General features: G+C 41.7%; 1 protein-coding gene across 1 annotated transcript in view; it reads right to left on the bottom strand.

Moving 5' to 3' along the window:
- LOC140479635 (procollagen galactosyltransferase 2-like) overlaps positions 1–16185 on the bottom strand; it is a 172532-nt gene that overhangs the window by 51363 nt on the left and 104984 nt on the right. Inside the window, exons 3-5 of the mRNA XM_072573534.1 lie at positions 15103–15220; positions 13092–13226; positions 4989–5193 (exon numbers count right to left, since the gene is read on the bottom strand). Coding sequence (XP_072429635.1) covers positions 4989–5193; positions 13092–13226; positions 15103–15220 — 458 coding nt within the window. The remainder of the gene's footprint in view (positions 1–4988; positions 5194–13091; positions 13227–15102; positions 15221–16185) is intronic.

Raw genomic sequence — 16185 nt, 5'->3', positions numbered from 1 at the left:
ATTCTGTGTCTCATGGTCCTGCTTCACAACCACCTAATGAAGGAGCAGTGCTCCAAAAGCTAGTGCTTCCAAATAAACCTGTTGGACTGTAATATGGTGTTGTGTGTGATTTTTAACTAAATCCAAAGGGGTTAAACTAAATCTTCATCACGTATTGGGCACAGCTGGGGTCTAGTGGCTGATAATCAATGCCACCCATTAGGATGATGGTGAGGCCTTATAAAAGATGTACAGCTGAAAGACCGCATAATGTGGAGAAATTAAGGAGAACAAGTGTAGTTCCTCTAAAGTTGAAAGGTTAAAGGGAAGATTCAGTAGCAATATTATGAAGGGTTTTGGGAGAGTAAATAAAGAAAAATATTTTCCATAACAGAAGAGTTGGTGACCAGAACGCAGAGATTTACATCAACTGGCAAAAAAAAGAACTGAGGCAACATTTAGATTTTTTTTTTACAGTGAGTTGCTATGATCTGAAATGTGCTGCTTAAAAGAGTGATACCAGAATCTTCAACAATTACCTACAAAGGGGAATTGATTCAATACTTGGGAGGCAAAATATTAACAGAAAGTGAGGAAAGCATAGGACAGTAACTGGCTAAATTTACAAAAAAGACCTGCATAAACACAATCATCCCCATCCATAGTGTACCATTCTATACTTTGAAATATAATACGGATTAAAGTATTAGTCATTCAACAGTTCTATGCACATGTGTAAAGCTTAAGGGAGAAGAAGAGAGGAACTTATGGTAAAGAGATGTTCACAATAATCACTTTTTTAAGATTTGGAGAAGCCGGTGTTGGACTGGGGTGTACAAAGTTAAAAGTCACACAACACCAGGTTATAGTCCAACAGGTTTAACTGGAAGCACTAGCTTTCGGAGTGCTGCTTCTTCATCAGGTGGTCATAGAGTATAAGATCGTGGGACACAGAATTTATAGCAAAAGTTTAAAATGGGATGCAACTGAAATGATATATTGAAAAAGACCTGGATTATTTGTTAAGTCTCTCATCTTTTAGAATGACCATGTTGGTTTCAGTATTTTTCATATGTAAATCCCAGAACTTTTTTTTTTAAAAGTTACATTCTCAAGTGAACTTTAACAATAGATGCCATGTCAGCTCAGATAATGCATTCAAGGTGTCCCAATGTTTGGACTGATTCTATTTCTAAAAAAGGGATTTACAGAATCTTACATGGGTTCAGGCAGTTTTTGAACAAACTAAAATATAATTCTGCAAGTACAAATTCACCCCACAAACTCTTAAAAAAGTTTTTAAAAGTGATTTTTAAAAAAGCTAGCACTTTATAAAAATAAAAATTGCTTTATACTTAATAGTCAAGTTTTAATCCCTGAGTAACATCTATAATTAGTGTAACCTTTGAAGCATTTTCAATAAATATATACAAATGCTCTCACACAGAAGATGTCAGGTAGTTGAAATTGAAGTCTAATTTTCCATGATCCTTCAAAGAAAATAAATGACCAGCAGGCAGTTTTCATAAAATAACAAGAGAATATATTTGTAAATACTTTAGGAATTAACCTTATTTAATGTGAGAAACTCATAATGCATTCTTTAAATCACAGAACACAGATACTTACAGCACAGAGGAGGCTATTTCACTCATTTTACCTGTGCCAGACGAAAAGTACTTTTCGAGACTAAACTCACTTTTCAGTTCTTGTCTTGGAGTGCAAGAGTCAGACAGTTCAACCTTATGCAGAGGTAGCAGTGTACAGTGGCATCAAAGGCAGAAACCCTCCAAACTCTGACAATCTGCAATGTTAGCATTCCTGAGTTCAAACAACACACAGAGCTAACACACCCGAGGTCAGATGATACAGCATTAACATTGGTAAGTACTAACTAAAAGCTGACTTTTATGGTGCCATTTGTTTCTAATGCCATTTATTTCAGCCAAGTAGGAACCTAAATGCAGAAGGTTTCCATAGCAACATCACCATGGATCTCTAATGCATGAAATGTGTAAAAAAATGCCAGATTTTCTAAATGATCAGTACGCTCGATGACACTGTAGAGAACAGGATTGGGCAGGATGTGCCCAGCAATCAAACTGCTGAATGTCTTCAGTAATCTCCCAACGATTGAAAATCCAAGGAAAATGCTGGAAAAAAGCATGTAACCTGACACCATCTACCAGCAACATGTTTCCCAAGGTTATGAGTCATTTTAACCTTGGGAAACATGTTGCTGGTAGATGGTGTCAGGTTACATTCTGTTGGTTGCAGGACTTAATTAGAAGAAAAGCAATCGCTAACCCTTGCTTTTGAAGCAATTAATCATCTACATTTTAACTTGAACTTTGATCAGCATGTTCCTCTAAGGAATGTTTTCAAATAGCTGAACGAAGTCATGACATGAAAATGTAACGCTCTAGTCACATTCATCGTTTTGTTATATTAAAAAAGATGCAATAATTTTATTACAGTGTTTACATTAATTATTGGGTCATTCATTCCCACAAACGCACACCTGGAAGCCTTTTCATGGGTTATCCTACCTGCAACTGCCTTACCATCTCACACATTTTTACAATAAATAGTTACTTGGTAGTACACAACATTGAGCGTCGCTAAAGAAAGAGACACGCTATTTGAAGCTTTTTTTGTATTCATCAGGACAGAATTTCAAGAAGACCAAATTTGAAAGGGAGCAATAATTTAGCCTGCAGAAGACAACAGTGCTGCTTAGTTGGCAAGTGGACTAGTAAGTAAAATGCCATGGGGAATGCACCAGGGAATTATTGCATTCCTAAATTCTTAACAATAAAAACAGAAGTGATCAAAGAAAACAATTGAAAACTCTCAGTTTTCTCCTGGTTTGTTTGAAGCAGTGTCCCAATGTTTAGTTTCTGACAAATTAATTGCTGGTCAATTAACAGCAGTAACATCGAGAGAGAACCACCTCAGACTGGGTCCATGGTGTCTCAGCATCACTGCTGTCTACTTCAATTTTCCTGGGTACCAATGCATCTTTCATGGAGTCTACAGAGGGGAGATTAGGAAAGCCACAAGTGGAATGACAACTGCAGATATCAACCCCGGTCTTTTGGAACTAAAACATGTGATGATGCTATCACTTATTGTAAGGCAGCCATGCAGAACTGACTCCAAGAAAATAAACAATTTATGAGGCCTTGATTTTTTTTTAAAAGTTGGAACAATGGAAGCAGCCTCGGTGTGGCCAGCTCCCTCAGACCAGGCTTTCTAGTTTTTGTTCTAGTTTTTAGATTGAGCTTTAAGCAGAAGCTCTTGGGGTCTCAAAAGAATTGGAAGCTTCAGTGAATGCTTCCTAGCTGCATTTCTCTCTGAACCTTCTCTTGCTGTTTTGTTTCTTCCTGGATTGGAGAACTGCATGTGAGAATCGTGTCCCAGTTTGCCTTTTTGCTATGGGGTGCATTTATGGGATGATTAGATTAAATTAGATTAGATTAGATTATTTACAGTGTGGAAACAGGTCCTTTGGTCTAATAAGTTCACACCGACCCTCCGGAGAGCAACCCACCCAGACCCATTCCCCTACATTTACCCCTTCACCTAACACTACAAGCAATTTAGCATGGGCAATCCATTCTGACCTGCACATCTTTGGACTGTGGGAGGAAACAGGAGCACCCGGAGGAAACCAACGCAGATACGGGCAGAATGTGCAAACTCCACACACACAGTTGCCCAAGGTGGGAATTGAAACCAGGTCTCTGGATATGTGAGGCAGCAGTGCTAACCTGTTACTATATTGGAACAGTTAATTAGTAATAGGTATTGTATCTATTATTTGCTTCGTTTTCTAACAGTTGTTATTTTAAATTCCTCTTTCTTTTGTTTGAATTTAAATATAGTGTTTAACTGAATTGTGTTTTGCATAATGTCAAGTAGCTTGACCAGTCACGTTATATCTGGAATACAACACTTTGCATCTACCTTTAAAATAAGAAAAAGTTAGTGTCTAGGCTACCAACTTAAAATATTTTGTGGGGGTCTGGTCTGGTCCATAACAACAGTAGTTTTGACTGCAACGGATTGATTGGCATCAGTTTCAATAAATGAAGAATGACTTCAAACACGATGCATTTACCTGTGAAAATCTTGTGGCATTCTACCCTGGAGTTACACTCACAAAGTGGCTAAACAGGTTGACTACCAATCTGCAAATCTTTCCCACATCCATCGATGGCGAGAGAGGGCAAGATCCCTGTTCAGCCATATGATGGAAAGAAGAATCACAATCACTGTTTCAGGCTGCACACCTAGGACTCTCCAAGTGTCCTTAGACACCTCTTGTCCAATACTTGGGATGCATTGCACTCTTTAAAGTTTGAGAAACTTCAGACCATGGATAACGTATTTCAAAAACCTTGGAAGGATTCATTAGGGTAAGATGATAATAAATCTCTGGCAGAGCTTCATCTCCACTCAATGTGATCTGAATAAACACTTTCACAATGTAATCATGAATACACTGTTTATGATTTGTCTTTATATAAATTATGCACTATAATCCGTTTTAATCAGTTGCTACTTGGTAAAATAATACTTCCAAGTTTTAATTGTCACATTTTTCCAAATAAGAGTTTTCTGAAGATAGTTAAAAATTGACAACACCCAGCAAGCATCTGGCCAGCTTCCTAAATTACTGGCAATAGTAAACTCTAAGTTGCTTGTTAGGCAAATTATACATGTATAAATTATACAATATGTAGCACGGATACAGGCAAAAGAGATTGCTCAGTCAAACAAGCCACAGAGTAAAATTAATACATCTTACTAGTCACCGGGGAACTGAAATTAGCAGTTGTAGGATTTCTACATGTTCACTGTCCACTCTTGAAGCAATTTACTAATGAAAATGACAATTGCATTAGAAATTATGTTTCACAGAAAACATTTACAGCCATTCACCTGTTCACTTATGACATCTATCATTTGTGAGGAGCTCTCTATTTTAAAGAGTTAAGAATTACCAGCTACTTTGCAGGAAAATGCAAAGACAATGATGTCATCGAATGCCCAGGTATAGTCTGGGTGTGGAGGGTAGAATGCCAGCTTTTTCGTAGCCTCCCTACGCAGATCAATGAGGAAGGTGGAATGCACCATAGGAACAGGATAACAACCCTTATGCTTCCATTCTCGGATTGGAACATAATCAGGAGTCCGCCTGTAGTATCCCTGAATGGAAACAGAGACAAAAAAAACAACTCTGACTGAAAGAAGCAAAATGATTGCGACTGAGGTGCAAGAGTGTCCTTGTAACTCCATCAGAGGTGATCTCATGCTGCATGAGGATGAAGTGAGTCCGGTATGTAAGTTAATTGCCCTTGGTGTTGGAGGTTCATTTGGCTTCATGTAGTTTTGTAAGGGGAAAATCTAGGATCGCATGCATGGTAAAGGTAATGTGGGAAATCCTTCAGGCTTATATGCACATCATACTTAGAATGTCATATGCCACGTGTATGTTATATAAAACTTGATAACCATATGACTATAAGACATAGGAATGTATGCAAGGCCATTCGGCCCCATCGAGTCCACTTGCCATTAAAACAGTTCCGAATTTAAGCCTATCATATCGAACAGGAAGGGCCTTAACATATTTTATGTGATAGAATTCGTGGTTTCAAAGCTTGTATTTTCCTAAGAAAGGCACTAATTATGAAAAGGTAAGAGAACAGAAACTGACTATCAGTCTTCAATCCAACTAAGACTGAAACCAAGACTGGAAGCCAAAACTACATTGGAAAGTGAAACTGGCTGAAAGCATGTATTAAAAAGTAACAAAGCTCAGATAATGATCTTAGAGGTGTAATATAGGCAGGCTGAAGGTGGTGGTAGCTTGATCCAAAAGCTGGGAATAATCAAACATACACATGTTGCAGTTGTGTCAGATACGTGAACATAATATTGATGGGCCTTGGCTATACAGAATATCATAACCAGAGTCAAGGAGTGTCTGCAGACATATGCCATTTTGGTTAAGATTTTGCCAATGGAACTCAAATTGATTGCGCACTGCTTTTGACTGGGGATTAGATTGAATCCGAGAAGACAAGAAGCTGAAATTTTTCATGAACAATAGTGATTTGAAGGACTTTGTGACTGAGATTGCTGAAAGATATGTTGAGCCAGTTTATAACACTTGCCTTAATTGAATCTGTCATTTAAAGTGTGATTTTTAGTTCTCATTTGACCACAATTCGCCTGCTGACTTCTGTTTATTTATGTTGTTTTCTGGGTTTAAGAATATGGATGCTTGTCAAAGGTGTTTGTCTAATGGTTGTATAGTAAAAATTCTTTAATAGTGGAAACTTGTGGTCTTCATTCTTTCAGTTCAGTGAATGAAAGAGATTTCTGATTTGTTTGCTAAAGCAAATTACTGCTCTCAATTGAGATTGTCATTAATTAAGCCTCAGATATAATCAACCCTTTATCATTTACATGGTAGAGGATACTGCAACAATTGCTATCCACAGCATACAGTATGTTTCAATTCATTTCAGCAGCATCAGGAAGGATTAACCAGGAGTGGTAGTAAGGAGAGGCAGAAGCTGGATATGGATAGCTGCTAACTTTTATTCATTAATGTAGACTGGTTAATACTGCCCAAAAAATGCTGATCACCCATGAAATGTTGGAAATTGGCAAGTACATTATCAGTAATACATCTCATGTTTTTAACACATCTGATCTCAAGGAGAAAGGTATTGTTAGTAAACGTAATTAAGGACAAGCTGCACTGGTTGTGTCAAGCCAACTGTTCTAGTTCCTTGGTAAAAACAATGACTGCAGATGCTGAAAACCAAATACTGGATTAGTGGTGCTGGAAGAGCACAGCAGTTCAGGCAGCATCCAACGAGCAGCGAAATCGACGTTTCGGGCAGGCTTTTGCCCGAAACGTCGATTTCGCTGCTCGTTGGATGCTGCCTGAACTGCTGTGCTCTTCCAGCACCACTAATCCAGTGTTCTAGTTCCTTAGCAACTTAAATGAAATGAAAAGGTTACAAACCTTTGGATGGGTATGCGCCAATCATGAAGTGAAAAACATACTGAGGAATATCTCTCGGAACTCAATAGGAATGAGCTGTGATGGTCTGGGTTAATGTGATTGCAGTTCACTTCGAGAACCTGGATTCAAATCCAACTCTGGCTGATTGTCTGAGTGCCTTGCTTTGCTTACTATATGGACTGAAGTGAAATTAGTTTGTGCAAACTCAAGAAATATCCTATTGAGTGAGAGACTATTATTAGCTATTGTTACGATTGAAGAGGGATCAAGAGTAATTGGTCTGGGAATTAAAAGGACCAGGTCCTTTATAGGATCAAAGCAGGTAGATGTGGATGAGATACCAATTAGATTGTTTTATCTGCTATGTTCTTGCGAGGAGTAAAAGTTCACAATAGTGATAGCCTTCTTCTGTCCCCAGGATCAAATATATGTTCCCTTTACATCTATCCTCTATTGTACTTGAGCAGGATATGCAGATGTAAATTCCTGTACTTTTTACAGTATACCATGTGATTGTAGTCTTATCTACATTGGGTAAAGTTGCAGACTACACACTGGCTTCAACAAATGTCATGTCCATTTCAAATACAGTGCATCAAACAAGTCAGCTATCCCCAAACATTCTGAACTTAATAATCGTTACAGCTAATGCTCCAGACTTACCCAATACAGACTGCCATACAAGGACCATCAGGGATGCCATGGTGATCTACCAATACCACAACTGCCCTCCCAAGACTGAGTGTGACCTTCCTGTCGGTGACAACTGATTACCGTTACTCAAGAAACATGTTAACATCAATTCTGCACAGTCAATCAGTGCACAGCGAGAATGCGAATATGTACCAGCCTATTACAAGCATAATAGCCTGACAGATGAACAGTAATGTCCTGCTCATATGGCCATCCCTCACTATATAAAACTACCTCCTTCCCCTGTTCCAGTCATGGTAAATAGACTGATTGAAATGTTGGGACCCACCAGTTCTCATTTAAGGAGCTCATTTAAGGTAACTTTTTTTAGAGCAAACTATCCATTGAGGAAGACAAATTACATGGACTGTATATTACTGCTTTATGAATACCGTCAAACAACACTTATCATTAAACTTCTCTGAATGTCTCAGGAATATGAAGTTTGGGATTTTTCTGAGGAATCTTCCAATCATAGTAACTTATGCTTTTAATGGCAAAGTATGAGAGACTATGAGCTGATTGCCAAGTTGATGTATCAGAACCAATGAACATGGGAACTTATCTTCTTAGGGTCTGAGACAGCAAATACAGATTGGCTGCATGGACAATCAGTGCAACTATGCAACGTAGAAGTGTCACACAGAGTGATGTCAATGGCCAGCTATCGTCTGAAACCTAGCGCTGGCACTTCGTTGGCATGTTGCGATGCTGAGCTAAGAATAGTGCCATGCGGTTATCGAGCAACCACTCCATGCAATGACTGTCATTCCAGGAGAGAAAAAAAAGGAAAGATCAAAGAGTAATTGATACTCATTTGCTGATCCCACCAAGTGGTTCCCTTTCCCACATTCTGATTCGATTTACGATTTATTCTAGTCTTTAGTTAAGGAATATGTTGCACTTACACAGTGCCATTCATAACCTCAGATCACCCCCAAAGTGATTTGTAACAAATTAAATATTTTTTGTGATGTAAAGTCACAGTTGTACCATATAGAAATATAGGTCACAATTTAATCAAGGCCAGCTCCAAGAAACATGATGTGATAATGACCTATTCATAGCATCAATAGTTGCCCTAATGGGATTATGTTGTTTTAGTCAATGGCAAGAATGTAGCACTTGCTGTCACATGGAATAGTTGAGGACACCAGTGATTTGGAGATACCGGTGTTGGACTGGGATGTACAAAGTTAAAAATCTCACAACACCAGGTTATAGTCCAACAGGTTTATTTGGAAGCACTATCTTTTGGAGCGCTGCTCCTTCATCATGTGGCCTGGTGTTGTGAGAGTTTTAACTTTGTAATTAATACAGATGGCTTGAAGGAGAGGTTCGATAGGTCGATGAAAGAGAAAGGAAAAGACAGATATGTTGATAGAGTGAGATGAAATAAGGAAGGAGGACGGTCATTGTGAACATAAACACCGCTGACCTGAACAGTTGCAAAATTCTATGAACAACTAAATTGGCAACAAAATCTGAAAGTTCTGTGATACTGTGGGTGCTTTACCTCGACTAAAGGTGTCCCGGGACCAGATCTAAAGAGGTATGTTATGTCACAACGGTATCGTGGATATCTTAAAGAATCCACAATATTACTTGGTCCAATCTGCACATTTGTGGTTTCAGAAATTTAGCTCAATATAATCATGCTGCAATGGAGACAGCTGATGACTGAAATGGTCAGCTGTCTCCATAAACCACACGTGATCGAATCCTGAGCCAACTCCATTCCTGCTCCACAAAAGTGTCGAATTCCGGGATCAGAGGCAGGACTTAGGACTTCCAAAAACTTCTGCTAGTAACACGGCTCCTATCTCCACAAATTCTGCCTGACCTGAGAATTCTCAGCACTTTCTTTTCAACATGTTAATTTGATTCAAGAAATACTGTTCTAAATCAGCAGTAAGAATGGAGCTCCATTTGCTGGTAATCTAATCTATTCTTGTTTTGGTGGAATGACACTTGTTAAAAAAAAAATCAGTCATGGTCTCTGTGTATGTTCAGAAAACATTGGTTCACAGACCATGATATTTTTAATTCTTACTGAAATATCAGAATATACTGCTCATCCATAGTTACAATACACAGAATTGAGTTTCAGTTCATACAAAGTGTAGGATTGCCATTAAATGGACTTTCTGAAATAGTGAAAAATAGCTTTGAATTAGACTGGGTGTTATCTGGACATTATTGGGGGAATAGTGGCAAACTACCCATTCCCCAGAAAAATGTAAGGACTGCAGATGTTGGAGATCAGAGTGGAGAGCGTAGTGCTGGAAAATCACAGCCGATCAGGCAGCATCTGAGGAGCAGGAGAACGGACACTTCGGGCATCAGGAATGAGGCTTGTGGGCCCGTGGGGCTGAGAGATGAATGGGAGGGGAGGTGGGGCTAGCGGCAAGGTAGCTGGGAATGTGATAGGTAGATGAAGGTGGGGTTGAAAGCAACAGGTCGGAGAGGAGGGTGGAGTGGATAGATGGGAAGGAATAAGAACACGCCAAGAGGGCGATGCTAGGTTGGAAGGTTGGATCTGGGGTAAGGTGTGGGGTGGGGAAATAAGGAAACTGGTGAAATCCATATTGATCCCATGTGCATGCAGGGTCCCAAGGTGGAAGATGAAGCATTCTTCCTCCAGGCATCAGGTAGTTAGGGTTTGGCGATGGAGGAAACCCAAGACGTGCATGTCCTTGGTGGAGTTGGAGGTGGAGTTGAAGTGTTTGGAAGGGCGGTTGGGTTGATTAGTGCGGGTGTCCAAGAGATGTTTTCTGAAACGATCTGCATATTGGCATCCTGTCTCCCCGATGTAGAGGAGACCACATTGAGTACAACTGATACAGTAGATGAGGTGTGGGGAAGTACAGGGCAGTGTGTGTTGATGTGGAATGATCTTTTGGGGTCTTGGACGGAGGTGAGGGGGGAGGTGCGAGTGCAGGTTTTGCACTTCTTGTAGTGGCAGGGGAAGGTGCTGAGAGTGGAGGTTGGGCTGTTGGGGGTGGGGAGGGGCGGCGGGCATGGATCTGACAAAAGAGTCATGAAGAGCATGGGATGCGAGGGAAATATATCCCTAGTGGTGGGGTCTGTTTGCAGGTGGCGGAAGTGGTGGAGGATGGTGTGATGTATCCGGAGCTCGGTAGGGTGGAAGGTGAGGACTGGGAGGGTGGGGAGCGTTCCATCCTTGTTGTGGTTGGAGGTGCGGGGTTCAAGGCCGGAGGTGTGGGAAGTGGAGGAGATGCGCTGGAGGGCATCATCAACCAAGTGGGAGGAGAAATTGTGGTCTTTAAAGAAGGAGGACATTGGGATTTTCTAAGGTGGAATTGGTCCTCCTGGGAGCAGATGTGCCGGAGGCAGAGGAATTGGGAATACAGGATTGCATTTTTACAGGAGGCAGGGTGGGAGGAGGTATAGTTCAGGTAGCTGTGAGAGTCGGTGGGTTTGCAGTAGATGTCCGTGGTTAGTCGGTCACTGGAGATGGAGGTGGAAGGTCCAGGAAGAGGAGGAAGCTGGCCGAGGTGGTCCAGGTGAACATAATGTTGGGGTGGAAGGTGTGAGTGAAGTTGATGAACTGTTCAACCTCCTTGTGGGAGCATGAGATAGCACCAATGCAGCCATCGATGTAGTGGAGAAAAGGTGGGGAATAGTGCCGGTGTAGCTGTGGAAGATGGACTGTTCCACGTACCCAACAAAGAGGGAGGCATAGCTGGGGCCCATTCAGGTGCCAATGGCTACCCTTCTGGTTTGGCAGAAGTGAGAGGATTGAAAGAAGAAGTTGTTGAGGATGAGGACCAGTTCAGCCAGATGAATGAGAGTGTCACTGGGTCAGCATGAGAGAAAAAAAATGGAGGACATGGAGGCCTTTGTCATTGTGGATACATGTGTACAGGGACGGGATGTCTATGGTGAAGATAAGGCATTGGGGGCCTGGGAAACTAACATCTTGGAGGAGGTGAAGGGCATGGGTGGTGTCCCAATCATAGGTGGGGAGTTCCTGGACTAAGGGGGACAGGACGGTGTCAAGGTATGTAGAGACCAGTTCAGTGGGGCAGGAGCAGGCTGAGACAATGGATCAACTGGGGCAGTCAGGCTTGTGAATCTTGGATAGGAGGTAGAATCGGGTGGTACGGGGTTCTCGGACTCATTCCTGATAAGGGGCTTGTGCCTGAAACATTGATTCTCCTGCTCCTTGGATGCTGCCTGACCTGCTGTGCTTTTCCAGCACCACACTCTCAACTCACTCCCCCAGAAGGAAAGTAAGCTGTGCGCTGACCAATCGGAAGGAACAGTGCAGGCACACTCCTCCCCACCCTCCAAACCTGCAGCCAAAATGCGTTGTGCTTGTGTGAATCATTGCAGAGTCAGACCTGCCACTGTCCACTGGGAAGAAAGTCCCATCCCTCCAATGGGCTGGCTGTCCCAGCAGCGCCACCAACTCAGTAATGGCCCTTGCTGGTACTACAGGCTAGGAATGTGGAATCTGGCCCAAGTTGAGTCAGGTATTGCATGGAAAGTGATTTCAAAATTTTAGAATAATGGGGGTAGACAGGGAAGTGGGTTTTGCAGGCGAAGTGGGTAAAAAGCAAGGAGGGGTCTAATATCTTCAAAGGGGTCAAAGAGTGTGATGTTGGAAAAGGACAGCCAATCAGGCAGTATCTGAGGAGCAGGAGAGTCAACGTTTCGAGCGTAAACTCTTCTCACATTCCTGATGAAGAGCTTATGTTCGAATCATCAACTCTCCTGCTCCTTGGATGCTGCCTGACTGGCTGTGCTTTTCCAGCACCACACTCTTTGACTCTGATCTCCAGCATCTGAAGTCCCCACTTTCTCCCTTTCTTCAAATGGGTGCATCAAGGGGGTGCATCTTCTCACTGACGTTAACAAATTCTGATGATCATACCCCCTTTCCTTCTCACTATTTTATAAACTTATTTTAAAAAGTGGCCTGCCCACTTTCACCCAGCTATATTATGGGGTAGGTAATGTATAATCAGGGTCAATTTAGTTTCTAAAAGGCTCTATTGGTGCTAAATTATTTATTGACACATGGTAGACTGGCTGCCAAATTTGGAGCCCGCCCACCTTCCGTATGTATCATGGGAGTCAGCTCAGAGGGAGGTGGGAGGATGTGGGGCTGGCCACTTCATATATATTGTGTGCCCACCCAAAGGAAACATACCAAGTGTGGCCATAATATCTAGCCAATTGTCACGATGAAACTGATGAAGCAGAACTGATTTGGAAGGACCAGCAGGAAGGATGACAAACTATCTATATACATTGTGTTTTAATGACCTTTGTTCGCAAATCGTTAAATCAACAATTTTGACTGCTAAAATGGTTTAGGATTGCTTGTTTTCAAACGACTCACCTGGGGTGTCATCCCGCACCAAAAGTTTGAGTACAATGTGTTAGAGTCCAGCATGGGAGCAACCACGGTCAAGTTTTCAGCTATCATCAGATTCAGTGTCTGCTCATTGGTTAGCAAGTTGTCTGTATCTACAAACTGGAAGAAAAACAAGTTGAGGAACAACATCCAGCCACTTAGGATTCAAGTTAAGACTGTCACACAGCGCTTAACAATGTTAGTTCTCCTAACATAATCATGACTAGTTACCTCTCACCCAGCGATACGGAACTCCTATGTCTGATCTATCAGATTGCACACAACAGGATTTGGACAAGTAAAGTTGTCCAAGTTAGCTTCCTACCTATCACAGATCTTCAGTCAATCTCCTGAACACACATTCTTCAACCTTTATGCAGTATTAAGCATTGCACTTTTTTTTATTTTTAAGTAACCATTCCAACTTGCCAGGTTGCCTTCTTTTTAAACACTGACTGTAGAACTTCTAGTTCTATGCGAGGAAATGAATTTGTTAAAGTTAGTGAGATGATTGAGACCTGCTGATGATGGAGGCGTTACATTTTCAGCTTGGTACAGAAGTGGATATATCAGCCAAACATACCTTCAGCCAAAGTTTGCTAAACTGAGTATAACCACAAGACCCTCTGACACCCAGCTTCCAATCCCCCTTCTCCAAACTCCCAAACTTCATTTAGAGATCATTCACATTGCATACCAGCATCACAGAAATAAGAAGGTGGCCAGATTCTTTGGTGATTGGTTAGATAATCCATGGTTCCCTCAGAGGGTGGTATGTATATGGAATGAGCTGTCAGTGGAAGTGGTGGAGGCTGGCACAATTACAACATTTAAAAGGCATCTGGATGGGTACATGATTAGGAAGTGTTTAGAGGGATATGGGCCAAATACTGGCAAATGGGACGAGGTCGGATCAGGTCTGTGCTGTCTGACTCTCTGATTGCCAGTCAAACAACCTTTCTCACTCCACCCCAAGCTTCAATAACTTTTACAGCCAGCAACTGTAGGCATTCAAAGAGACGGCAAAAAAAACAATACTTTTTAAAGCCCGGAAGACTTTTTTTCACCTGGGCAGCCAAGGGGATTAATCTTGAATTCCTGGAGATTTCTGAGAAGGTTAGTAATTCTAATGATCCAGGCTAAAGTAGATTCCAGCTAACGAGACAAGGAGGGAAAGGGAACCAGGGAGTGTTGCAATTGGCTAAAATGTTTCTGGAGTTGGTAGGCCAAAGATAAAGTCATTGAATGGCCCAGGGCAGCTGAAGCAGTCTGCTGAGCAATTTGAACATTTTGAGAGTCCCTATTCCCTATGGAGGAGTCCAAACTTCTTGCACCACCACGGCCCACCCCCAGCATGTGTGCAATGCCGATCGATTTACACTGGAGAAGATGTGGCCAGTCAGGGAGAAGGTGGTGGGGGGGGGGGGGGGAAAGCAAGCTGCTTTTCTCAGGCATGTTCCTATCAATGAGAGTGACTGTCCCAGATAATTTGAATAATAGAGATGGATGTTAAAGGGGCACGCATCTTGCTACAATTGCCTCCAAACGTCCATCAGCAAGGATACATGTCATGCTGTGGTTAGTTCCAAAAACCACACTGTACCGGCCCAGCTTTTCACCATATCATTCTTACATGTGGCTCCTAAAGGGAAACTTATTGAGATAACTTCAGACAAGCTGAAGAAAATTGCTTTGAATTCACAACATGCAAATAAGCCATTCAGCTTAACAGGTCTGCCTTTTTGTCCTTCCTTATCAGCAGATATTGGCTTGACAGGTAGCAATGTCTGCCTGTGGTGACTGTAGGGAAGTAAATACTGTAGTATATACTTTGATCGCAATACTTATTCATCTTGATCTTTCCAAATTGCTGTCTTCCTTCATACTAATCTCACCCAATGTGCCCAATTAATCGAAATTTGCCATACCTAATTAATAACTTGCTAATTGTACTGTTGATTCTTCAAAAGACAGTGTAACCTGAAGCTTCACTCACCAAGATGTAGTCAGCCCACTTCTCCCTCGCAGTTTTCAGTGCCGTTTGCCTGAGTTTCATCACATGTGAGAACCTGGAATTGCTCCAGTGTTTTGGCCCTATTTCATCAGAATAGTACCTGGGAAACCAACCAAATGCTATCGGATGAGTGGGAGCATCAGAAGCCATCCTAGTAGGACACAGTGACAGACCACGAGCTGACATTTCACCACAGGAAGGTGGAATTCAGCTTTGTAAAAGATCACACAACACCAGGTTACAGTCCAACAGGTTTAATTGGAAGCACTAGCTCTCGGAGCACTGCTCCTTCATCAGGTGGTTGTAAGGAGCAGCGCTCCGAAAGCTAGTGCTTCCAAATAAACCTGTTGCACTATAACCTGGTGTTGTGTGAATTCAACTTTGGCAGAGCTGCCTTGAAGATATCGAAATATCAGCTGGCTGCATAGTGCAGGATGACTCGCCACTGCCAATGCCAAAGTAACCCCCTTCCCTCACAAATGACAAGGTACGGTTCCAAACCAAGTCAACCTGCCATTAAAGTAACCGAAGAGGTCTGAAAGAATATTCAGGTAAGAGAAAGGTTCTCTGTGAGGATTGTGCAGGCAGCAATTCATTTGAAGGGGATAAACTAGGCCTATTGAAATGAAACCAAAACAGAAAATGCTGGAAAATCTCAGCAGGTCTGGCAGCATCTGTAAGGAGAGAAAAGAGATGATGTTTTGAGTCTAACTGGCCCTTTGACTAAGCTTTGACTAAGGGTCAGTTAGATTCGAAACGTCAGCTCCTTTCTCTCCTTACAGGTGCTGCCAGACCTGCTGAGATTTTCCAGCATTTTCTTTTTTGGTTTCAGATTTCAGCATCCACAGTAATTTGCTTTTATCCTATTGAAATGAATCTGCCTGGGGTTTCCAGGCTGGTCTTGTGACATGGTGGCAGTGTCCCTACCTCTGAGCCAGAAGATTCAGCTTCAAGTCCAACCTGCTCCCACCTATGATGTGTTATAATATGCCCAAACAGGCTGATTAAAAACAAGTTTTTGTTCTCTTTGGGTATCTCAATTGTGCTTACACACAGTAACTTTCA

Source organism: Chiloscyllium punctatum, chromosome 7 (genome assembly GCF_047496795.1).
Source record: "Chiloscyllium punctatum isolate Juve2018m chromosome 7, sChiPun1.3, whole genome shotgun sequence".
Lineage (NCBI taxonomy): Eukaryota > Metazoa > Chordata > Chondrichthyes > Orectolobiformes > Hemiscylliidae > Chiloscyllium > Chiloscyllium punctatum.
This window is presented reverse-complemented; position numbering and strand designations above follow the sequence as displayed.